The sequence below is a fragment of the Rattus norvegicus genome, chromosome 11, assembly GCF_036323735.1.
Source record: "Rattus norvegicus strain BN/NHsdMcwi chromosome 11, GRCr8, whole genome shotgun sequence".
Lineage (NCBI taxonomy): Eukaryota > Metazoa > Chordata > Mammalia > Rodentia > Muridae > Rattus > Rattus norvegicus.
Genome location: NC_086029.1, coordinates 82,560,333 through 82,584,968, shown reverse-complemented (window position 1 = coordinate 82,584,968; position 24,636 = coordinate 82,560,333). Strand labels below are relative to the sequence as shown.

Here is a 24,636-nt window from a genome sequence, read left to right as displayed (position 1 = left end):
GTTTAGTGAGACCTGGTCTCAAAACCTAGAAATGAGGACTGGAGCGCGTGAGGGAGTGTGAGTGTGTGTGAGTGTGTGTGTGTGTGTGTGTGTGTGTGTGTGTGTGTGTGTACATATATCTATATCTACCTATCTACCTATCTACCTATCTACCTATCTCTCTCTCTCTCTCTCTCTCTCTCTCACACACACACACACACACACACGGGGAGAGGGATTCTAATTACATATAAATCAGTTTGAGTAGATTCATCTCCTCAGCTCTCCAGTGTTTTGATTCCTTACCCCCCCCCCCCCATCATTTTGGACAGTTTCTATGTCTTAAAGTTTATCAAATGTAATATCACTAATTCTGTTCAGAAAAGTTTTCAATTCAGATATTTTAATGATCTCTAGAAGTTCAATTTGGTTCTTTTTTTTTTTAATTTTATTTTCCACATCTTATAATATGGTCATTTTTTTTTGTTGTTGTTGTTGTTTTTGTTTTTTCTACATGAACATTTTGGAGCAGAACCATTAAATTGGTTCTTTTAAAATGCGTTTATATATTAGTTTTGTCATTTCTGACTCTTGTAAGACTCTTCTTTCCTTTTCCTGCTTTTTACCTTTGCCTGCTTATTTTAATAAGTTTGACAGACATTTGTGAATTTTAACCCTTTGTAAGTATAGATTATTTTACTCCTTGAAGTATTCTTGAGCTTTGCCTTGATACATAGTGAATTTACTGGGGAAAAAAATTAAATCTGTTATACTTTTAAGCTTCTTTTCCCTTGAATACTGGAGAACCTTTAGTGTAAGGCTAATTTTGTCCCCAGATTGTGGCCATTCTCTTAGTCCTGGCTGGTATTCTGCCTATTAGGAATTGTTCTATTCTTGGTACTGTGTGAATTCTGGGGACTTACACTCTACCTCCTGGCTCTTAGCCTCAAATTTATGTCTCTGCTGATCAAAATGATCAGAGCTAAGGACTTGAGGGGAGCCCTGCCCATCTTTGGAGCTCTTCGTGTGCGGTTCTGTTTCTTCTGCTTACTAATACCATGAATTTTGAACACCTTGGTCATACTGAGTTTTCGTTCAGGTCTCCTCACATATTACTGGTCTGAGTTTAGTTTTTCTCTTTCTTTGCTGTTGCCTCAAAACTTTGGCTGGACAATTACAGGGCTCATCTTGTTTTCCTCATAGTGGTTCATTGCTCTAAACTGCCTCTCTCAGTACTTGAAAATTATTCCTTTATATTTGTCCAGAGCTGTTGTGTTAGTTGTTCAAGGTGGGTCATTTTGTTCCCTATTATTGGTCATAGTTAAAAGCAGTTGCTTATATAGGATCCACTGGTACTTTGAAGGGGTGCTGAGAATCTCATATGTGTAAATGTTAGATGAGGTTATTATTATCCCCAGATGCTTATATTTAGGTCTTTTTTAAAGTTGTTCATATTACAGGGTAGCTTCTAAATCATTTCAAAGAGCAAATGACATAGAAAGGAACACATTGATTTAAAATGCCCCAGTCAGTGCCGTTTGGGTGTTGATAGGTGGAGTAAATACAGAATTTAATCATATTAAATGATCATTCCTGAGTTTGATATGCTACATTCACACTTTGTTGAAAGATAAATAAGTACATTAAAAAGTTAATACCGTTAACTGATTACATCATAGATACTGCAAATATTCAACTACTATCCAAATAGGGATAATAGGTGTACTTAAAATGGGTACTAGTAGGAAATTGGATAAATGGTCAGGTGACATTTTAATTAAAAAAAAAAAAGCAACATCTCATGAAACCTAGATTCTATAAAATTGCTGTTTAAAGTCAAGGTGTTTGTGTGTGTGTGTGTGTGTGTGTGTGTGTGTGTGTGTGTGTGTAGATGCATGTGTTGGAGGAATGTGTGCAGGAACACATGAACTTGTGTGTCGAGGCCAGAGAACAATCTTTGGTATAGTTACTCACTAGCTGTATACCTTTGTTTTTGAGACAGGGTCTTTCATTGGCCTGGAATGTGCTGATGTAGGCTAAGCTAGCTGGCCAGCCATCCAGCCCCAGAGATCTACCTTGTCTCTGCTTCCCCAGCCCTGGAGCTTCAAAGATGAGCTGCACACCTGGCAGCTCATAATTAAATGTGTGTTCCAAGCATTAAACTTAGGTCCTTATGCTTACAACGCAAGCACTTCATCAACTGAGCCATCTTTCCAGCCCAAATTTGATTATTCATGAGTGGTTTAGTTATATGGATGACTCTAATGTCTAAGATGAAAATAAAGATTCCAACTAAAATTATTTCCTAAAATGTGATTGTTGTTAAATATATATCAAGCTGACTCGAATTTAAGCTTGGCTTTTTGGCTATTCTATATCATATAAGTTTAGTTGGCAAAGGTATTTCAGAGGTTTTCTTGGGGAAATGAGCTCTCATTTTCAAAATCAATTCAGATTTTCAGTTTTGTAATTGTCTCCAATTAGAAAGGGTATTCAGGGTTGGGGATTTAGCTCAGTGGTAGAGCACTTGCCTAGCAAGCGCAAGGCCCTGGGTTCAGTCCCCAGCTCCGAAAAAAAGAAAAGAAAGAAGAAAGAAAGAGAGAGAGAGAGAGAGAGAGAGAGAGAGAGAGAGAGAGGAAGAAAGGGTATTCAGTCATCAACACATACTGAGGGTTGCTTAAACTGTGGGCACGATATCGAATCCATAGGTGATGAGGATGGAATAGTAGGTACAGGAACATTCTTGCATTTTTGCCCTGGTTGGAACTTAGAGTCTATTGAGTATAAAAATTATGGCAGAAGTAAGGGAAGGACTTTTTTTTTTTTTTTTTTTTTTTTTTTGGTTCTTTTTTCCGGAGCTGGGGACCGAACCCAGGGCCTTGCGCTTCCTGGGCAAGCGCTCTACCACTGAGCTAAATCCCCAACCCCAGGGAAGGACTCTTAGTACCACTGTGTGTTTTATAAAAAGGAAAACTGAGTTGCCCCCCAACCCCCACCTGGAAAGAAAAGGACTGGTTATATAGCTCATTAATGGGTTCAACCACATTTCTGATTGGCTATAGGGATTGTCTCACATCTGCTGTAAGGAGGTCTGCCACACTGAGGAAGATCTTCCCTTTCTGGGCAGGACTATTCCTGGTATCTTAAAGTTTCATGAGAGAAATTTCAGAACACTAAGAAAGAAACCAGTAAATTCTTCTCAAAATACAATGCCCTGTCAGTACTTGAATATTGCCTTCATTGTTTTAAAACAATCATTTTGCTTTAGAAAATGATAAATTTATTGAAGGGACCAAAATTGCAGACAGTGCTCTTCCTTGCTGTGTGCTCTCCTAGGGGAGTCAAATGCTTATGAAAGGGAAAAGCACATGGCTTCTCTGTGCCCTTCTCTTCTCTGTGAGCCTCTCCAGCTCTGTGCTTAATGATCTTGAGGGACAGACACCATTTAAAAAGTTAGGTGAATTCTAGGTTAAAAAAATGCTTACTGAGGAGTTTGAAATTACAGTTGTAACTGCCTCTCTGTAGTGCTCCCTCCCTCTACCTGAGGTACAAGGAATTGGGTGAAGTGGATTTAGTAATACAATAAAGTGACAATGTCTTCCCTGATAAAATGTTATTTATTTTGGTAAAGAGAGAAAGTGGAAGTTTTAATGATACTTTACATGATTGCTTTGTTCTTCCCGCTCCCCTTCTCAAAAATAACACTTGGAATATTCCATTCATTACTGCCGAGAAAGTCATCACTTCACGGCTGCAGCTGCTGAGACGGCTTGGTGGGAGAAATGTTTGCTTGCATTTTTCTAGAGATTCTTTATTAATTTTTGGCTGTTCTTTGAATATCCAAACTGTAGCAAACAAGGAGAAACAGATTTAAATTTGTGTGGGGGAAACCTTCTTGTGGGGCATTTTATCAGATGACTCCCTGGCAACGTACCCTGAAGAGAGGGATTAATGAGGTAGCGTCTGAAGCAGCAGTGGGCTCTCACGGAATCAACCCGCCAAGTTCCACAGTGTTCTGTTGGATAATTTCAAGTTCTTCAGACACAGATTACATAAAGAAGATTGTAGGGCACGTGATGCATTCTGGCTTCTTATATTTCAGATAGTAGAAAAATTGCTAGCTCTAAGAATGGATCCTGGTGAGATCTTGGCACAGTCATAACTTTTCATCTATGATTTTATCTAACAACTTTATTTAAAGTTTTGTTGTCGTTGTTGAAATAGGCATTTTGACTAGTTCTGCTTAGTGTATAAACTATTGTAATGGTAGAATAATGGATTGCCTGTGCATTGTAACCACAAAGGTAAGATATGGTATGATTTTCTGTGTTCATTTTTTAAGATAACCATTGTTAGATGTTTGAAAACAGATCTTGAATCTATGTAATGCATAGTTAGCAAAGGCAATACTTTGAAATGTATTTCAAGTAGATTAAAAATAGTGTGTTAAAGGGATTATTTTTTCCTCTGAGATTTACAGGCAGCTTCCCCCCAGCACAGATCTGGAAAGCCTTGATGTGCTCAGCTCTCAGGTCCTGAGCTCTCCTCTTCCACTTGGGCATGTCATGTTAGCTGCAAGGGGTAGTTCATTTTGCAAACAGTTTCTGAACTCTGTTTTAGACAGTCGGGTTCTTGATGTGTTGCTGGGTAGAGCTGGGTCTGGACTGCGGACCCTGACGTGCTCAGGCACTTCCTGAAGCTTTAAGGCTGCTCTGCTTCTGTCCCGGTGCAGCACATCTCACTCCGTGTCCAAGCAGGCTGCTTGGGTTATACATTCAGTGCTTACATTTAAACTTTAGGTTTGGGTTTTCGAGACAGGAAGTACCCATTTTGGTTTTTGTTTCTACATGTTAATGTCATATAGTGATTTTTAAATATAATTGTTGAGACTTTAAGATTATGATAAGTGATAAAAGAATAAGTATTTCTGAAAGCAAGATATTACTACTTCTGTGTAATGAATTAGTTCTCAGAAGAAAAGTGTTCGGAAATGATGGCATCTTGGTGTTTGTTTCTGTTTTTGTTGCATACAGAGCTTTGGTTCAGGTAACGCCCGCGGTCAGACGCCAGTGCGCCCATGAGACGGCCTGTCCTCCACTGCCGTGCAGGACTTTGATTTGTTTGTGTTTTCCTTTTTTTTTATATATCTGTGTTTGGCTTTCTCTTGTGAATTACCTTGTGTAGTTTCATTTAGTTTAATTTTTTGCTTCCAATATTATAGCAAAGTTATTTGATATCTCTCTTTAGTCTTAATTTGACAAAATTAGATTTATTTTTGCATTCAGCTTTTTTAAACAGAAGAGAACGGTTTTTATTGCTTAAAAACTGTTGGATATAATCATTCACCTTAAAATATTTATAAGTTATTATGTAACCATGAAAACAAAAATAGGAAAATATGTAGGTTGGAAAAACATTTGTAGTTTTGAAAATGCTAAATTAGAATTATTCTATGATTAGAAATAAACCCTTTGAACATTTTTAATCAGTTGCTATAGCAAGATGAGCAAAATTTTTTCCTCCTCCACTAAAGACTTTGTGCATGCTCCCTTCCCCTTTTTGTTTTCCTTTCTAGGGTCCTTTCAGATTTTTGGGGAGTGTTATGGTGTATAAAATCTGACAGTGTAGTTGCTATAATTCTATCGTGTTAATACTAAATACCTCAAGTAAAATTTTTTTCGTCACCCGCCTCTCCTTTCTCCCACTTGTGTAGGCACAGTGAACTAGGTAGGCATGTTGCATCATTGCTACCATGGATACCCTTAAGAACAGGCATGTGGGCTGAGCTAGAGCAATGATGAGCTTTTTATCCCCCCATAACTATAATAACTATATGCTCTTCACAATGAAGACTGTTATTTTAAATCCTTTCAAATGACTAGGTTGTGAGATGGGATGACTAAATGTTCACTTATTGAACTGCTAAGTCTTGGCCTCCATCTACAGCAGTATAATTGGCATTTACTAATTTAAGACAGTCATAAATAGCCCTACATTCCTCTTCTGATTAATACAGTCCTTAAAAGGAACTGAGCAGGGAATTAGACCCAGGACCATGAATATGTCAGGCAAGTGTTCACCTCTGAGCTACATACCCAACCCTGATTAATCCATTTGAAACAGAAATGTAGTAGGTTTGAAAGCATGCTTCTGCCTTGAATTAAAAAAAAAAAAGTCATTTTGGGTTTAAACACTTTTCAGGGGAAAAGAGCACTTATAGCGTTTCTGGTTATTTTTACTTACCATAATATAGATTATATGTTATTTAATCAGCATGGGTACAATATTTTCTTGTGTGTCTCTCATATTATGTCTTTGAAAACAGTTTAGTTTTCTCTTTTGAGAGTTTTTAGCTTCTTAACTAGTGATTTTATAAACATATCAGTGTGGAGGTAGTATTTGGGACTAGGCTGAGAGCTATAGTTTTACCAGGTTCATTATCACTGTAGGGAAGTTGTTACCGCACTAGTCTAAGGAGTACTTTGGAAATCTTGCTAAATAGCTTTTTTGTTTATAGTAGCAGTAAAATGCCGTGTGTAAACTGCGGCTCAAGGTGTCTGCCTTCTTTATTATGGAGGTTTTACCTGATCAGTAACTGGGAGGGAAGAAGAGAGGGGAGCTAACAGGTACAATGCAGTATGAGAATTCCTTGTAAGACCATATCTTTTTCCACCTTTGGTTACAGTAATTTTTGATCATGTAATTAGAAAAGCTCTTCTCTGTGTCTTCCTAGGATCATTTAATAGACGGGTAGATGGCAGAGAGTAGAAGTGGAAAAAAGAGAAACGTTGTATCTAAGTCTTTAACACTGGGAAGGAGAAACTCAGCTCTCCAGCTCAAGAGTTGTTCACACTCAGTGCCGTTGCATATATATGCGAGTGTGTGTGTGTGTGATGTGCACACACAGTGCCCAAGTAGGCCAAAAGAGGGTATGGGATACTGTAGAACTGGAATTACAGACACTTGTTAATAATGGAGGTGCTGGGAATCGAACCTAGATTCCCTGGAAGCTCAGTCAGTACTCTTAACTGCTGAACCATCTCCAGTCTCAGTTGTAGTCTCAGCTCTATCTAGTAGCTCATGTTAGGTGCTGTAAGGACAGTTTTGATGTTTGTTTGTTTGTTTGTTGGGTTGGTTGGTTTAATTCCCAATTAAAGAATAGGCAATACTTTTGCTTTAAGAACTACACTACATGTTTCCATTACTCTCTGTTAAAAGGGCTTTTTCCAGTTCTTCTAAGGTGTTTCTTTCATCTTTGGGGTATATGTCATAGCGGTTTCCAACTCGTGACCTCAGAGCTTACCCTTCCAATTCGTTTGTGGATGGCTGCATCAGACCTCTACTACTTAGTTCTGCTGCTACTGTAAGATTGTACCCCCTTCCTCTCGCACATAGTAGACCACATGTGCACTTATGTTCTTTAGTACTGTTGTGTTCAAAGTATCCTGAAAGCAATGTTTTGTTTTCCATGGTATATCTGCTTGCCCAGGTGTTCAATCTATAATAGGTACTCAGTAAATATTTGTTATGGGTGTAGCTTTGGTCCAGATTACCCAAACTTGAGGCCTAAAAGATCACTTTACTTTGTAATGCACTTACAGCTATTTCAGAAAACTGTCCTATATTTTATTGGGGCTGGCGAAGTAGCTTAGTGGTAAGAACTCTGGCTGTTCTTGCAAGGATCTGGCTTCAGTTCCCAGCACCCATATGGTGCTCACAGTGGAATATAACTGCGGTTCTGGGAGAGCCAATAACCTTTGTTGGCTTCAGTGGACACCGAGCACACAAGTAGGATATAGTCTTACTTGCAGGCAAAACCGTCACACATATAAGCTACACTATTAAAAATGAATTATCATTCTGTATCCTTTTTATAATAAATTCAGAAGGATCCAGAAAGTAGGTTTTCCTGTTGTTTCTACTTGTTTTTGTCTTTTTTTTTAAAAACATAATTTATTTTCATTTTATGTTCATTGATGTTTTGTCTGTATGTATGTCTGTATGAGGGTGTCTGATACCCTGAAAATGGAATTAGAGACAGGTGTAAGCTGCCATATGGGTGCTGGGAATTGAACCCGAGTCCTCTAGAAGAGCAGCCAGTGCTTTTAACTGCTGAGCCATCTCTTCAGCCCCATTCCTTGTTGACTGGCTGACTGACTGACTGACTGACTGATTGATTGATTGATTGATTGATTGATTGATACTCCAGCTGATGCCCCTCCCTCCTGGTCACCCTCACAGAGTCTCTTTTCCCATTCCCCTTCCGCTCTCCCCTGAGAGTGTGGGACTCCTTGGCTATCCCCTACTCTGGCTCGTCAAGACTCCGCAGTGTTAGGCACATCTTCTCTGCCTGAGGCCAGTCAGGTAGCCCCAGCTCCAGTTGTTGTGGGGTCCACATGGAGACTGAGCTGCACATCTGCTTTCTTACTGGGCTACTCCTTACTTAAATGCTGGAACAATCCATCGAATCTGTGGAGTTTGTATTTGTTTCTGGAATATACTAGAGTTGGGAAACAATCTTTTAGTGCTTTCTGTCTCTGAACTGCATGCAGAATGTCAGCAGCTTTACCATTGTCCAGTAGAATTTCATGCAGTGATGGAACCACTCTGAGAATGGCACTGTTGTTTCTACTAGCACTTGAAATGTAGTTGGTTTTTACAAAGAAACACAGTTTTTAATCTAATTAATATTGGCCTGTAACTCAGCTGATATTCTTTCACTTCTGCTCCTGTCCTTTTTTTAAACATAACTTTTGAGGAATAAGCTCAATCCAAGCAAGCAAACAACAACATGCTTGTAATCCCAGCTCCTGAGTGGTAGAGGCAGGAGAATTCCGAGTTCTAGGATAGGCTGGGCGGTTTGGCAAGACTTTGTCTATGTAAAAATACAGAATCAAAACTCACTAAGTAACTTCAATAACCAGCATGGCGCTTCTCTATTGGCCCAGCCTTCAGGAAGCAGAGGCAGGAGGAAGATCACTGCATTCAAGGTTACCCTACTTTATTAGCTGTAGGCCAGCCAGGACTGGAGTGAGACCCACCCACCTTGCTATCATCCTCATAGTGTATAGCGCTGTCTCATTTTTATTCCTTCTCTCTCTACTAGGGGAAACTGGCTCTTTAGTTGTTGTTTTTGTATGTATATGCGTGTATATGTGTACACATATGTTGAGGCCTAGATTTCACAGAACCTAATCCTCTTTTAGCCAAAACCCAAGGAGTATTCTTGTTTCTGCCTCCCAAGTGCTGGGGTTACAGGAGCACACTGCCTTGCCTGGCTTTTTCCTTTGGTGCTGGGGATCAGGCTCAGAAACTTTTTATTTGTTCTCTTTTTTCAGGACTCAATACAAGTAAAAAGAATGTTTTTATTTTTCTCTTATACAATTGAGAGTGTATTTTACATTTATGTGACTTTTCACCCTTTGCTGATTTTACTTAGAAACTTTTCCTTAATAACTAAAAAAAAAAAATAAATTTGACTGTGTGTATGTGACTATATTTAAGCAAAAATGGAATTTAGATCCATACCTATTTTGGGAAAAATTCTAGATCTTTAAAAGATTGAATGATAATGCCACCCTCCAAATTCAGGTAAAACTTTGTGCATGTAATGTGTAGATGTTGAGAAATGATTATGTCCTGAGTGTTTTGGCCTGAGAGATTGGTACCGCGGTGAAAAGGCTCGAGGTTGAAGAAGCCCAGTGAGCCAGAGAGGAATAGCTAGTGTTCTGAAGGGTGCCTTCTGCCCTGCCCCTAGATGCCTGTCTAGAAGGTGTTCTGGTGCTTACACTCCAACATCCATACACATAGGAAATGCATTTCAGTTCTTTACTAATTACCTAGGCTGTGGAATTACGGTCTAGCAACACAGATGAGCTGAAATAATTGCAAATAATATTCTCAGTGAACTGAATGATTCTTAGTTTCACTGTTAAACCAGGGCTTCAGTAAGCAACTCTGTTATTTTGTATTTATGAAGGCCTTGTCTGTATATGTGGCATTGCTAGTTGAGAGGAAAATGTAACTTAATTTTGGTACCTATTGTTAAGTAACTCCATAGGAACTGTGCCATTTTGCATCCTTATTAGCAGTGTATGAGAAAATATTTTTCTGCAAATTAGCAAAAGAATGAGTTTTCAGATTTTTACTTCTTTGCATTGTTACATAAGTTAAGTTTAAACAAGGTTTATTATACTGTATTATTTGCAGGAGTGGGTTTTTTTTTTCCTAGTTCGTAAGAACTTTCTCCTTTAATTAGAGAGTAACCTTTGTCCCATGTCAGCTGCCAGTCTCCACCCCTCACAATGTGTCGTGCATCTTTACTCACAGTCTTACTCTTTACCCTCCCCTTTCAGTAAAATATCTTTTTTTTTTTTCTTCTTTTCTTTTTTTCAGAGCTGGGGACTGAACCCAGGGCCTTGGGCTTGCTAGGCAAGCGCTCTACCACTGAGCTAAATCCCCAACCCCAAAATATCTTTTCTAAATTATTACCTATTTGTTCTTGTCATTTCTTTAAAAGTCCCAAATGAACTGAATTTGCACCTAGTAAATTCCCATGTTGGGTCTATTTCTAGGAGTCTGTCTGTTTCACTGGTCTGTTTATGAACCAGCTTGATAGTGTTTTACTGATTGAAGTTTTATATATGGTCTTATTGCTTCGGAGTGTTTTAGAGCCCTGCTTACTTAAATCTTACTTATTCTTTGTTTCAGAAAGGGTCTCGTATAGCATGGACTGACCTTGCATGCATATACCTCAAGTTCTGGGTGTCCATGTACTATTAGCCCTAGATTCATTTATTTTTCTGTCCAAAATTTGGACTCAACTTACTTATTAATTCATTAAGCATTTTGCTGTTGAAGGGCCCTCAAAAAAAATAGCCTGACGTCCTTGGGAATGTTCTTGCCTAATCAGAGAGGCAGGAGACCTAGGTAAATTCATCTCTTCTACATTTTTCCAAATACTAATATGAATTAGCTAGAAGATTCTATAGGGCCAGTGAGATGACTCAGCAGGTAAAAGTGCTTGTCATGCAAACCTGACCACCTGAATTTGATCTCCAGAACCCACAGTAGAAAGAGGGAACTAATTCTGAAAGTCATTCTTAATCTCCATGTGTATGCAGTGGTATGTGTATACACACACACACACACACACACACACACACACACACACACACACACACACACACACACACACACACACACACACACACGAAGTGAAACATTTTTAAAACAAAGCATTGTGGTTTTCCGGTTTTGAGAAGCTGGTGGTGATGATTGTAACTGGAGTCCTTGGGGGTCGCTTTTGTTAGAGGACACAGTATGTGAGAGGAGTAAGGACATATCTCACCTGTTTGCTCCCAAGTTGTTTTTACCCTGCATCATGATTTTACTAATTAACTAGGTCCAAATCTATTCTTTGACTAAAACAAATTTTTTAATTTAATTTAATTTGTTCGTTTGTTTTTGAGGCAGGTTCTCAGCCGTGTAGTTCTGGCTGGTCTGGAACTCACTGTACAAAACAGCTGGCCTCCACTAACTCACAGAGAACCCCCTGCCTCTGCCTCTGTACTATTGGGATTAGAAGTGTGTGCCAGTGCACCCAGCCTCACGTCCTTTCCTCCTGGTGCTTACTCTGCTGGTGTCAGATGAGTGCTGATCAGGGTGCTGTGCTGCTGAGCTGTGTCACACCCAGCAGTTGTATTGGGAATTCTGATAAGAGGTTGAAGGCAAGTGTTCTGTAAGCAGTTGGTATCTTTGTTGTGGCTGAGGGAATGGAGATGGGTGAGAATGGGATATTTGTGTTTAATGCACTTTGAAAATTCTTTTTTTTTTTTTTTTTTTGGAGCTGGGGACTGAACCCAGGGTCTTGCGCTTGCTAAGCAAGCGCTCTACCACTGAGCTAAATCCCCAACCCCCATTTTGAAAATTCTTAACATCATTGAATGTTTTACTGTAGCATTTAAAATGATTTTATTGTTTGGATGTTTTATAATTTATTTAATCAATATTTTTGTTTTTATTTTTCTTAAAATGATAAGCTTGTTGCTAAATGTGAGCATAATCAAGATCCTATCAGTGAGGAATTTCTAATGTAAATAATAACATTTTTATTGTGTTGGTAAATGCTACTATTATCCCAAAGTTAAATTACCTTTAGACTGTCTTTTCAATTGAACACCATAATGTATATTGAATGTGTTTCCACTAAATTGTTGATATTTGGAAGGACTCATTATTATTCCTTATTTGAAACACAGTGGTTAGGTTGTTTTGAACGTTCCAGTTTTTGTTATTTGGTTTTGGGTTTTAGTGACAGGGTCTCACTATTTAGCCCTGGCCTAGAACTTACTAAGTAGACCTGAATGGCTTACAGAGATCTGCCTGCCTCTATGTTAATCTGGGATTAAAGATGTGTACTACCAAGTCCAATGGTATATGGTATTTCTTATTTAACCTTTTTCTTAATTTTTAATGTCTGCTCGGATGGGTCCGTCTTTGGGATCTTCTGAATCTACATTCAAATACTGCCTTTATTGTCTGGTCAGCTTTTGTAATGAATCCCAAACGAATAAGCCAAGCTTCCTTTTTCTTATTCTGCCACTCTCACTTTTCAAATTCGTTTTAGCCTTTGAGTGTCTGTTTTTGCTTAAGTTACTAAACAGATACTGTGCCGATTAGGTGGACAAAGGTCCACCTACAAGGTCTAGGCGAGGAAAGCTCAGGCTCTGAGACTGTTGAAGTTCAGTCCAGAACCGATCGAGGGGCCAGTTGCTCAGTATTCCTTTTGGGTTTCAGTTTTTCTGCTTTACAACCTCTTCAAGATTATTGTGAACGATGATTGGCTCATGGTAATGCTACTTTTAAGAAATAGAAAATGTGCAGCCTCCTGGCTGGACAGAATAGTCTTTTCTGAATAATTCCTTTTATAATTTCTGTCCCTTGCTATTTAAATGGCTGGGGTGGTGGGTGATTTTTAATCACCATCAGAACAAGTTAGAACTCAGAATAATGACAGATAAAGGACATGAGACTCGAAGTTGCTTCCACTCATGCCTGTTGGTGCTCTCTCGGCTCTTTGTCACTTTGATTCTGTATCTTAGAGCCCCCTAAGCCTGGCTGTCTGTGGCAGTTCCAGATCTGCAACTGCTAAAGGGTTAGGGTTAGGACAGAGTCCTTCTTCCGGGGGTGAGCATGCAAGACTCCACTGTGGCTAGAAAAGATGTACCTTCATGCTGGGATGACTGGTCGTCGTCCCAGGGTGTACTCAGGGACTTATAAATTATACTATCATTTTTATTTTTGTTTTACCTGCTTGAAGATTATGAATACCCACTTTGATTTATATGGACAAAGTCTTCATATATACACTAGGGCATTTTACTTGTAATAGGTTGTATTAAAATTGCATTTCAGCCAGAAGCTTTGAAAGAGTTGTGAACTCGAGTTCAGATTGTTTTCAAAGTTAAAATGAATAGAAGTGCTGCCCTCTACTGTTAGCTAATACTTTACCTGCCACACAGAAATGTTCATGAGTTTTTTAGTATTTGTTATTAGATTGCATTTTGATGATATAAAATGTTGTGAGAATTTGATTATTTTATTACAGTTAAGTAATATTGGTTTCCATGAAGTGTTTGTTCTCATATTGGCCTTTGGAAAAGCTTTGGTCCTAAAGCAAGCTTTTGCTTAGTTATAGCTTTGCATTTCATGTGGTGACCTTTAACTAGTTCTTGCATTGATCTGCTTGTGTGTCTCAAAGCTTGCAACTGATAACTTATTAGTAACTCATACATGAAGATTTTTTAAAAATAGTTATTGTTTCAGTTTGTCTTCTGGCATTTAAAGTTTCAGAACTTTCATGTTTCAAAATTTCATATTTTGAATATTTAGTATTAAGTAAAGATGTAGATCTTTAAGATCTAATAGGAAAGAATTCTTTAAAAATTATGTTGAGTACAGTTTAACCTCTGATGAAAAGGTTAGGGGTAATTTTAAAGTTGCTTCTCGCTTTGTTTTATGGAGTGCCTTCTACATATAAATCTTTAAAATGTATAAAAAATAAACTATTAAGTCCTATACTATCTATAAAATAAATATGGGAGACAAAGACTGGCGAACTGAGCAGTAGGTCAGATCAGGCTACCCCAGCTGTTAGTGTCGAGGTCGTTGCCAAGAATTCTCCCAGGTTGACAGGCTGGGTGCTGAGGTTGACTGGCAGTCTTTGTCATGATCATGGAGCTGCTGAAGTGTGTCTTGACAGAAAAATGAGGCCGTATGCATTTAATCTATTTTGATTTGGATCTGGATTTAGTTTTTGTACACGAGTTCTTCATATATCCTAGATAATAATCCTTTATTAGATGTGTCATTTGCAAATACTTTGTCCTGTTCTTTTCATTTTAAAGATTTATTTATTTATTATATATGAGTACACTGTAGCTGTCTTCAGACACACCAGAAGAGGGCATCAGACTTCAGTACAGGTGGCTGTGAGCCACCATGTGGTTGCTGGCATTTGAACTCGGGACCTCTGGAAGAGCAGTTAGTTTCCCTTACCACTGAGCCATCTCTCCAGCCTTCTTCTGTTCTTTTTATTGTCTTGGAAGCAGGGTCGCTTCCGATGGTCTGTAACTCACTATGTAGGCCAAGGTGACCTAGAACTCAAAGAGATCAGCCTGCCTCTGCCTCCTTAGTGCTGGGAGTAAAGGTGTGTGCCTCTGTGCTCACCTTTCCCCTTCTGCCCCCCCAATATGCTTTTTGCAATGTTGACAGTATCTTGATGCATGAATTAACATTTTCCTGAGAACCAATTTGTCTGTTTTTCTTTTGTTGACTGTATTCTTGTTGTCACATCTAAGGAGCTTGACAGGTTCTCAGCATTTTATAGTTTAGGTTTATATCTGGCCCTTTGTTATTTGTGTGGTCAATTTTTTACATGGTATTAGGTAAAGGTCCAACTTCATTTTGTTACAGATGCAAGTATAGTTTTTCTGTTACTGCAAGTTGACTGCCTTTTCTAATGGGATGATTTTGACACATTTGTAAAACATTATTTGACTATCTCTTTAAGGTGTTAAGGTGGGCTTTTTATATTACACTTAGATACCTGTCTTTAGTATCCTGCTTTGAGTACTGTAAAGTTTTGAAACCAGGTAGTTATTCTCACTGTCTCTTTCTGACTCTCTCTCTTTGTTCCCCCACCCCGTGTGTGTGTGTGTGTGTGTGTGTGTGTGTGTGTGTGTGTGGGGTGTGTGTGTGTGTGTGTGTGTGTGTGTGTGTGTGTGTTTTTCTCTGTCTCCTTGTCTCTCTGTGTGTCTTTCTGTCTCTATCTGTATGTTTCTCTCTCTCTCTCTCTCTCTCTCTCTCTCTCTCTCTCTCTCTCTCTCTCTCTCTGTGTGTGTGTGTGTGTGTGTGATTCTCTGTCTCTGTGTGTATGTCGTAGATGTGTGTAGGTGCATGTTCATGTGTACGTACATGTGTGTGGAGGCCAGAGGCTGACATTAGGAGTCTTTATCATTTACTCTTCTCCTTATCTTTTGATTAGGGTCTCAATGAATCCAGATTCAAGAATTGGCTCACTGGCTGGCCAGTGAGCTCTGGGATCTGCCTGCCTCGCTAGCCCTTGCTGGGATTTAGATGCTAGTGGCCAGACCTCACTATTATGTGGGTGCCAGGGATCTGAGCTCATTCAGGTCCTCATGGATGTGAGGCAGACACTTTACTGACTCTCCATTTCCCTAGCTCCTTAGCTGTGATCATTTGAATTAAAAGGTCCCTTATTTTGGAGGTGTGGCCTCTGCCACTGAGGGTGGACTCCCCCTTGGTCAAGTTTGCTCTCTGCTTTCTGCTTGCATTTGAGGATGCTCCCGGTACCATGTCTGCTTCCTCCTGCTTTGCTCCCTACCATGCTGAACTCACCTTCTGGAACCTTAAGCTAAAACAAACTCTTCCTTAACTTGCTTTAATCATGGTGTTTATCAAAGAAACAAAAATAATGAAGAAAAATTTAAACTTTCCTTTTAATAATTGTTTAGGATCCCTTGAGATTTTATATGAATTTTAGGGTGGGTTTTAATATTATACTGAAAAAAGGCACTGACATTTTGATAGAGTTTGCTTTGTATATGTAGATTGGCTTAGAAAGTATTGACATCTGAGCAGTATTAAGTCTTTTCACAGAATGGGAGGTTTGTTAAGTTTTTGGTCATGCCATAGTTTCTGTAGATAAGTGTTGTTTTCACTGGGATTCAAAGCCACCTGTTACTCAGAAACACTTGAGGTAGGAAAACTGCATGTATTGAATTTGGATAGACTTTCTTCTTATTCCTCAAACAATACAGTATTACTTGAAGGTATTATTAATCATGGGAGATGTATATACTGTATCATTTTATAAAAGGAACTTTAGGACACTCATTTGAGGGGGCAAGGAAGCCTTGTAATCAGTTACTCCAGACTCCAAGGAAAAGAGTTTTTTAAGGGTTTTGACATCAATATTCATCAATGGTCTTTTGAATTACATCAGATTTTTGTTTTATTAATGGGTAATGCATATGGAAGTACTCTCCTTCCTAATATTTTGGAAATATTGGAGGTAGGTCACTGGGGTTTTTCATTGTTTGTTTTTACTGGTTTAATGGGGTTAAGTTTTTTTTTTTTCCCCCTTTATGGTTTAGACTTAAAAAAAAAAAAAACCTCCACACGTCTCTCTCCCTCCTTCCTCCTTCTCTTTTCCTTTCTCCCTCTCCCCCTCTTCCATCTCCTCCCCTGTCCTCCCCTCTCCCTCTTTGTCTCTTTCTCTCTCTAGGATCGACTGTGTATCCCTTGCAGGCTTGGAACTCACAGTGCAGACTAGGCTGGCCTATACTCACATCTGTCACACATCTGTCTGCCCCTGCCTCTTCCTCCTGAGTGCAGGGGAACTATTTCCTTCTTTACCTTCAGCCTGGTTGTTTCACTCACAGGGAGTATGACTTTCTAGCTATTATTGTAGAACTGTCTGTTTTGCAGTTCTACCAGTGTTTGATCCTTACAGTTTGATACTGTGTTCATAAATGTTTACAATTATATCTTCCTGTATTGAAACTGCATTAACATGGAATATCCCTTTGTCTCAAACCTTTTTAAAAATAGATTATTTAATCTTATTTTATGTGCATTGTTTTTTGTTTTTGTTTTTGTTTTTTTTTTTTCCTGTCTGTGTGAGGGTGTCTGATACTGTAGTTAGAGATAATTGTGAGCTGCCATGTAGGTGCCGGAGATTGAACCTGGGTCCCTAAATAATCCAGCGCTCTTAATCCAGCGCTCTTAATCCAGTACTCTTAATTGTTGAGCCATATTTTCAGCCCCTTGTCTCAAAATTTATTGATTTGAAGCCTTCTGTTTTCTTTCTTTGACTGACATTCTGCAGTGCATGGTGCCACATGCCTTTAATTCCAGGACAGCATTGGAAGGCCAGCTAAGGCTAAATAGAAGAGCCTTGTCTGAAGAAACAAAGGTGGCACACACCTTTGATCCCAGCACTCGGGGCAGGACAGGCAGATCTCTGATTTCTAGGACAGCCAGGGCTAGGAAAAGCAATATATCTATATCTATATCTATCTATATTTTCTATCTATCTATATCTAATCTATATATCTATATCTATCTATATATCTAATCTATATATCTATATCTATATATCTATATCTATATATCTATATCTAATCTCTATCTATCTATCTATCTATCTATCTATCTATCTATCTATCTATCTATCTATCAGAGAGACATCCCTGTTCTCTTTTTGGTACTATTTGTGTCTAATAGCAATTTTCATTCTTTACTTTCAGCATGTCTTTGTTTTGAAAGTTGGTCTGTTTTAGACAGATACTTAAAGAATGCTATGTTTTAAAAAATGTTCTTTAGTCACTATTTTTGTTGTTACTGTAGAATAAAAATTTATATTTATATTTACTAGTTCTGAAGGATCTTCTCCCACTTTGTGATTTATTTCTTGGGTATTTTATGGCTGTTTTCTTCATTTCCTGCACTTCTCTCTTCTGTGTTTGATTGATTTTTGTATAGAATATTTAAATTTTCTTCTTGGCCCCCTTTAATGTTTGTTCCATATCTATTTTCTTTTTGGTTGCCATGAGAATTAAAGTTTACTATTTAGAATTTAGACTGACTTAACCCTCAGTAGCACACAGCAGTTGCTTTTTGACAGCTTTTTCCCATCCCCTTTTGTTTCAGTATCCAGATAATAGCTTCATGGTTAATATGTCCCAAAGCATAAATTAACTAAACAGCTTCCTTAAATGTAATGGTCTTTAAATTTTTTAGGAGAAATTTATAAGGTCATAAACCAAAGTAAAAACCTGTAATACAGGGTAAACAGCTCTTATCCGAAGATCTGAATTTCTCTGTAATACAAAAACTTGGGGGGCTGGGGATTTAGCTCAGTGGTAGAGCGCTTGCCTAGGAAGCGCAAGGCCCTGGGTTCGGTCCCCAGCTCCGAAAAAAAGAACCAAAAAAAAAAACAAAAAAAAAAAAAACAAAAAACTTGGAGCCCCGAAATGACCCCGCCTGTAGGAAATTCCACACTTGACACTTATGTGATAGGTTACAGTCATAATGCTGGTGTATTAAACATGTAGACATTTCCCTTTAGGTCATGTGTATTTATTGAAACATAGATGAATTTTGTGTTGTGTGGATGCACATATACATACATCCTACTAATACCTCCAACTTTCAGCATAAAAAATACCCTTTCCCAACTTAAAACTTTGGATCCCCAGTTTAGTCTGTCCATTCTTCTCTGAAAACCATCATAGCTCTATTTCTTTAAAGATTTCTCTACACAGCTTGTCACCGCTTTCATGCCTCAGAATAACTCTTAAGTTCTCTTTAATCCATCCTTAACACTCCTTTTAAACTGTTCCATTAAATTGCTGACAGTTTCCCTCTTGTCAGAGCTAATGATCACTTCTCCTAGTCTCCAACCTTTTAGTAGTCGTTTCTAGAATCCATCTCACTGTCGTTCTTCAGTTCTTGGTGTCCGTTAATGTGCTGTTGTGATATTTAGCTTTGCCATTTCACCAGTTTTTCTGAATTTTCTTTTGCCTTGACTATAATTTGGTAATGACTTTGCTCTTGTTTTATTTTTTTTAATTACTAATAGCAGTTTTGACTATCCCTTTGATTTAACCATTGTCTGTATAATGAAGTGACCCCAGTCTGTATTTCTGAGGATCTTTTCTAGATATGATATACAGCATCTTAGTTTGGGATTCTTCCTCCTGGAGGTAAGTTCTTCCTCTGACAAATTCTCCCTCTTAGTTGCCCCCAGTGCTTCAGGAGATTCCTGGGAAATTCTAATTTCTTGGAGTCATTGTTTGAATAGTCTGATAACCAAAGACAGAGGCACACAAGTCTCTTTGCCATGTATTCATTTCTGCCGGCCACCCAGTCACAAGTTTAATTTGTGTTCTATGAGCAGTGAGTTCCAGTTTTTTTATCTTTCTCATGTTATATATTAGTCATTCTACTAGGCGGGTAGCAGCACCTCATTTCAGTGTTAAGAAGCCCTTACAGTGTACAGGGTTGAACAGCTTACTTTTCTCTTTTTCGCTTGTTTGATACATTTGTATTGTTTTTATATATACTTAATGAATTATAATAGTTCTTTGTACACTTTGATCATTAGTTTTTTATCAGATAATTTTCTAGTATTTGCTTCTAATTTGTTTTTTATTTTATTCTGTATTATTTTTTACAGAGAAGTATAATATTAATGAAATATATCTTAACAGTTTTTCATTCATGAATCATGTTTTAGTGGTATATCTAAAAAGAATTATTGTTGATATTAGGGTCACTTTGGTGTCATTTAAAAATTGCAGTGTTGTACAGTTATCTGTTAAAAGACATTTAAAAATCAAGAATAATAATTTTACTATTCACTCAAATATTGCCACTTGGGTGATCTTTTAGCCCTTATATTATAGATTATCTGAAATTTTCTTTTATTAAAGAGGCTTCCTCTCCCCAGGTTGGTTTTTTTTTTTCCCCCATCTTTATTAACTTGAGTATTTCTTATTTACATTTCGATTGTTATTCCCCTTCCCGGTTTCCAGGCCAACATCCCCCTAACCCCTCCCCCTCCCCTTCTCTATGGGTGTTCCCCTCCCCATCCTCTCCCCATTACCACCCTCCCCCCAACAAACACGTTCACTGGGGGTTCAGTCTTGGCAGGACCAAGGGCTTCCCCTTCCACTGGTGCCCTTACTAGGCTATTCATTGCTACCTATGAGGTTGGAGTCCAGGGTCAGTCCATGTAAAGTCTTTGGGTAGTGGCTTAGTCCCCGGAAGCTCTGGTTGGTTGGCATTGTTGTTCATATGGGGTCTCAAGCCCCTTCAAGCTCTTTCAGTCCTTTCTAAGATTCCTTCAATGGGGGTCCTGTTCTCAGTTCAGTGGTTTAATGATGGCATTCGCCTATGTATTTGCTGTATTCTGGGTGTGTCTCTCAGGAGAGATCTACATCTGGTTCCTGTCAGCCTGCACTTCTTTGCTTCATCCATCTTATCTAGTTTGGTGACTGTATATGTATGGGCCACATGTGGGGGCAGGCTCTGAATGGGTGTTCCTTCTGCCTCTGTTCTAAACTTTGCCTTCCTATTCCCTCCCAAGGGTATTCTTGTTCCCCTTTTAAAGAAGGAGTGAAGCATTTGCATTTTGGTCATCCTTCTTGAGTTTCATGTGTTCTGTGCATCTAGGGTAATTCAAGCATTTGGGCTAATAGTCACTTATCAATGAGTGCATACCATGTGTGTTTTTCTGTGATTGGGTTACCTCACTCAGGATGATATTTTCCAGTTCCAACCATTTGCCTACGAATTTCATAAAGTCGTTGTTTTTGATAGCTGAGTAATATTCCATTGTGTAGATGTGCCACATTTTCTGTATCCATTCCTCTGTTGAAGGGCATCTGGGTTCTTTCCAGCTTCTGGCTATTATAAATAAGGCTGCAATGAACATAGTGGAGCACGTGTCTTTTTTATATGTTGGGGCATCTTTTGGGTATATGCCCAAGAGAGGTATAGCTACGTCCCCCAGTTTGTTTTAATGGAACACTTTCACTATATAGATAAGACTGACTTCAGCATCCTGTGTGAGGAATGTCTGGCTTTTAATCACATGGAGTTTTACTGACTGTTTCAAAACCTTTGTTAACTATCACTTGGCAGTTTTGAATCTGTACCTATGGAGGACGAATTTACCCCCTGAAACTGGATCAGTTTTCTGCTCCTTTGCTTGTAGTTTTTCACTGACTATCATAGGAAAAAAGCCCTTTCCCATAGTTGTGGTGGATATGTTCAAGGATTCCATTTAAGGTCACAATTAAGAGATTGCCTTGAATCTTGGATAAGACTTGGACTTTGGACTTCCTTTAAAAGATTTATTTTCATGTGTACGTGTGAGTGCCTACATGCCTGGTTCTTGTGAAGGCCAGAAGAGAGGGTATGGATCCCCTGAGCTGGAATTACAGGCAGTTGTGCGCTTCCTCATGTGGGTACTGGGAATCAAACTCAGGTCCTCTGCAAGAGCAGTAAGTGTCTAACTATGGACACTCCCACTCCTGGCCCTTTGTGGAAGGGGTGTGGGAAAGTCTGGGGTTTAGATTTATTGCAGTTTGCATTGTGAGATGGCCATTAGCCGTGGACACAAGGGTGAAAGTGTTTTGGCTCAAAGGTGTTACATTTGGATGTCCAGCTGACAAAGGGTAGCGTTCTGATGGTTTATCTTGTCAATTTCAGATTTAGATCACCATGGTAACATGTCTCCAGACATGCTTATGGGGGACTATTTAGCTTGGGTTAATTGAGGTAGGAAACTTTATCCTAAACATGGTGGTACAATTTATTGCTTGTCCTGGGATTCCATACTGAGTTAACAGGAAACACTGGAAACCCATAAACTCTTAAGCTACTTTTGTCTAGCATTTCATCACAGTAACAGACAGGTAATAGTCTCTGTTGTTAATTCTTCGTGAAATTTAAAAGAAATGGCAGTGTTTCTCTAATTTCATTAACCATTTGAATCCCAGATGAGAATCTTTAGGAGTTTCTGCCCAGGATAATTCCTAATTGTTGAAGTTAGCAGTGGCTGTTCATTACTGTTGCATATTTGAGCTGTCACCATGGAAGTCACCAGTTCTGTTAGGATAGCTCTCACTTGTTGAAGTTAAGTTTACATCAATAAGATGGTTAAATAAATCATTATATATATATATATATATATATATATATATATATATATAGCAATTAGAAGAATAATGCTATATCATAGTAGGTATTTTAGTCTTGGATTTGGACAAATGTGAAAATTCAATTCATTTATTATTTTTTAAATGTTTACTTTTATTTCATGTATATATTTTGTCAGCATCGTGTGTGTGCGCGCGCGCATGCACACATGTGCAGTTCCTGCAGAGGCTAGAAGACAGTAGCAGGTTCCCTTGAACTGTAGTTGCAGATAGTTGTGAGCCACATAGGGGTTTGGGGAATAGAACTCAGCTCCTCTACAAGAACATCCGGTGCTGTCTTTCCAGGCCCAAATTAATTTATTCATTAACATTCAAGTTTCTGCTCTAAGTGTAGTGATTTAATCTAAATGTTGTGCTTTATACAAATTATATTTCTCTTAATTTTGTGACATAATACCGGGAAAACAACAATTTAAAATATAATCTTGGGGCTGGGGATTTAGCTCAGTGGTAGAGCGCTTACCTAGGAAGCGCAAGGCCCTGGGTTCGGTCCCCAGCTCCGAAAAAAAGAACCAAAAAAAAAAAAAAAAAATATATATATATATATATATATATATATATATATATATATATATATATATATATATAATCTTAAAAGGCTGCCTTATGCCCTCAAATTGTCATTCGGGCAACAAGAAAGGATAGTTAAATACTTTAGATTTCAAAATTGACTTAACTATCTAACCATTATTTGCATTTATTAGCCATTGAAAATGAAATCTAGAGTCAGACAGAACTCCCCTTTGTTGCAGGATATTTGATCACACTGTGAACCCCGAGATTGTGTTATTTACTGAAAAAAACTATTTCTAGTTGTGGTGTGGCTCAGCTCCTAGCATACCTTAATCCCAAACAATGACAGTAAAGTTTGTAGAAGGAAGTTCCCATGTTTGAAAGTAATGTCTAATTGAATGGCAAAGTGATGAAGCAGAGAAATACTGACAGAATAGGATGTGCCTAACTCTGGATGGGGGGGGGCAACACAAGAGGAAGCAGTACAGGGGGTGGGGGCGGAGACAGTTTTACTTGGAGAGATTTACAGAGACAGGTTGAAGAGAGAACAAGCCAAAGAATGAGAAGGAGCTGGAATAGTAGAACAGATTGGCAGAGTTAGTTTGAGGCCAAGTAGAACAGTTCATTCAGAGGCTGAGAGAAGCTAGATTGAACCAGTCAGCCTGGAGAGGGGTTTGGGCCAGAACAGCTGAGTTGAACCAGCCAGCCAGAGTTCAGAAAGAACCAGAAAGGGTGAGCTTACTCAGCAGCAAGTCTCAAGGGCTGAAATATTTCTGAGACTTATAAGAGCTTATATTTATAAGCTTTTGTGGAGGCTAGAAGCTTCCAGAAGTAGGCCTAAGGTAGCAGACAGAGGCAGTAAGCCTCTGAGATGACAGTTGCTACAGGAGAATAAAAGTTAATTTTACACCCCTTTTCTCTAATTATGATACTATGGATACATTAAATTTAATTAAATTAATTAAAATCTAGATATTGTGTGCCTTATTTATTAAATGAAAAACACGTAAAGGTTTTTAACCTGACCTTTGAGATATTTGGATTATATGAGCTAAATACAATGTTAAGTGAGGTTTTACAGGAAAATAAGCCATTGCACTTAGGCAAATATAAAATGAATATGGACCACAGATTACATTCCATTTATCTAGTAATGAGAGAACCAGCCTACAAAACCTTTGTTAACTTTGGTACTTTTAGTCATAAAATTGTTGAATTAGAAAAGAAATAAGTTAATGAGAAATGAGTCCAAGGTTATGGACTTTTAGTTATCATTCCATAGTGTCTGGGTTTGGTGTCTGTAGGTGGAATGGATCACTAGGTAGGGCAGTTTCTGATGGCCTTTCCTTCAGTCTCTGCTCTATTCAGTCCCTATATTTTCTTTAGACAAAAACAATTCTGGGTAAAATTTTTGAGATGGTTGGGTGGCCCCATGTATCTGTGCCTATCCACTGGATATGATCTCTACAGGTTCTATCTCCCCTGTGTTGGATTTTTTAGTTAATGTCATCCCCTTTGGGTCCTTGGAACCTCTTGCTTCCCTGGCATCCAGGACTTCCTAGTGGCTAACCCAGTTACCCATGCCTCACTGCTATACATTCAATTTCCCGATCCTCTGAATTTCTGTTTCATCCCACACCTGATCCTGCTCCCCTTTTATCCTACCCCTACTCTCACTCTCCCAGATCCCTCCTTCCCTCTACTTCCCTTAACTATTTCGTTCCTCCTTCTAAGTAGGATTGAAGCATCCACACTTTGGTCTTCCTTCTTCTTGAGCTTCATATGGTCTGTGAATTGTATCCTGGATAATCTGAGCTTTTGGGCTAATATC

At 38.5% G+C, this 24,636-nt stretch overlaps 1 protein-coding gene across 22 annotated transcripts in view; it reads left to right on the top strand.

The window, feature by feature from the left end:
- The window catches only part of Dlg1 (discs large MAGUK scaffold protein 1), a 190,945-nt gene that overhangs the window by 22,829 nt on the left and 143,480 nt on the right, over positions 1 to 24,636 (top strand). The window contains exon 1 of one of the 22 annotated variants that reach the window (XM_039088020.2): positions 3,603 to 4,283. The exons of the other annotated variants lie outside the window; for them this stretch is intronic. Coding sequence (XP_038943948.1) covers positions 4,254 to 4,283 — 30 coding nt within the window. The 5' untranslated portion in view covers positions 3,603 to 4,253. Of the gene's footprint in view, positions 1 to 3,602; positions 4,284 to 24,636 lie in introns of those variants that run through there. 22 annotated transcript variants of the gene reach the window in all.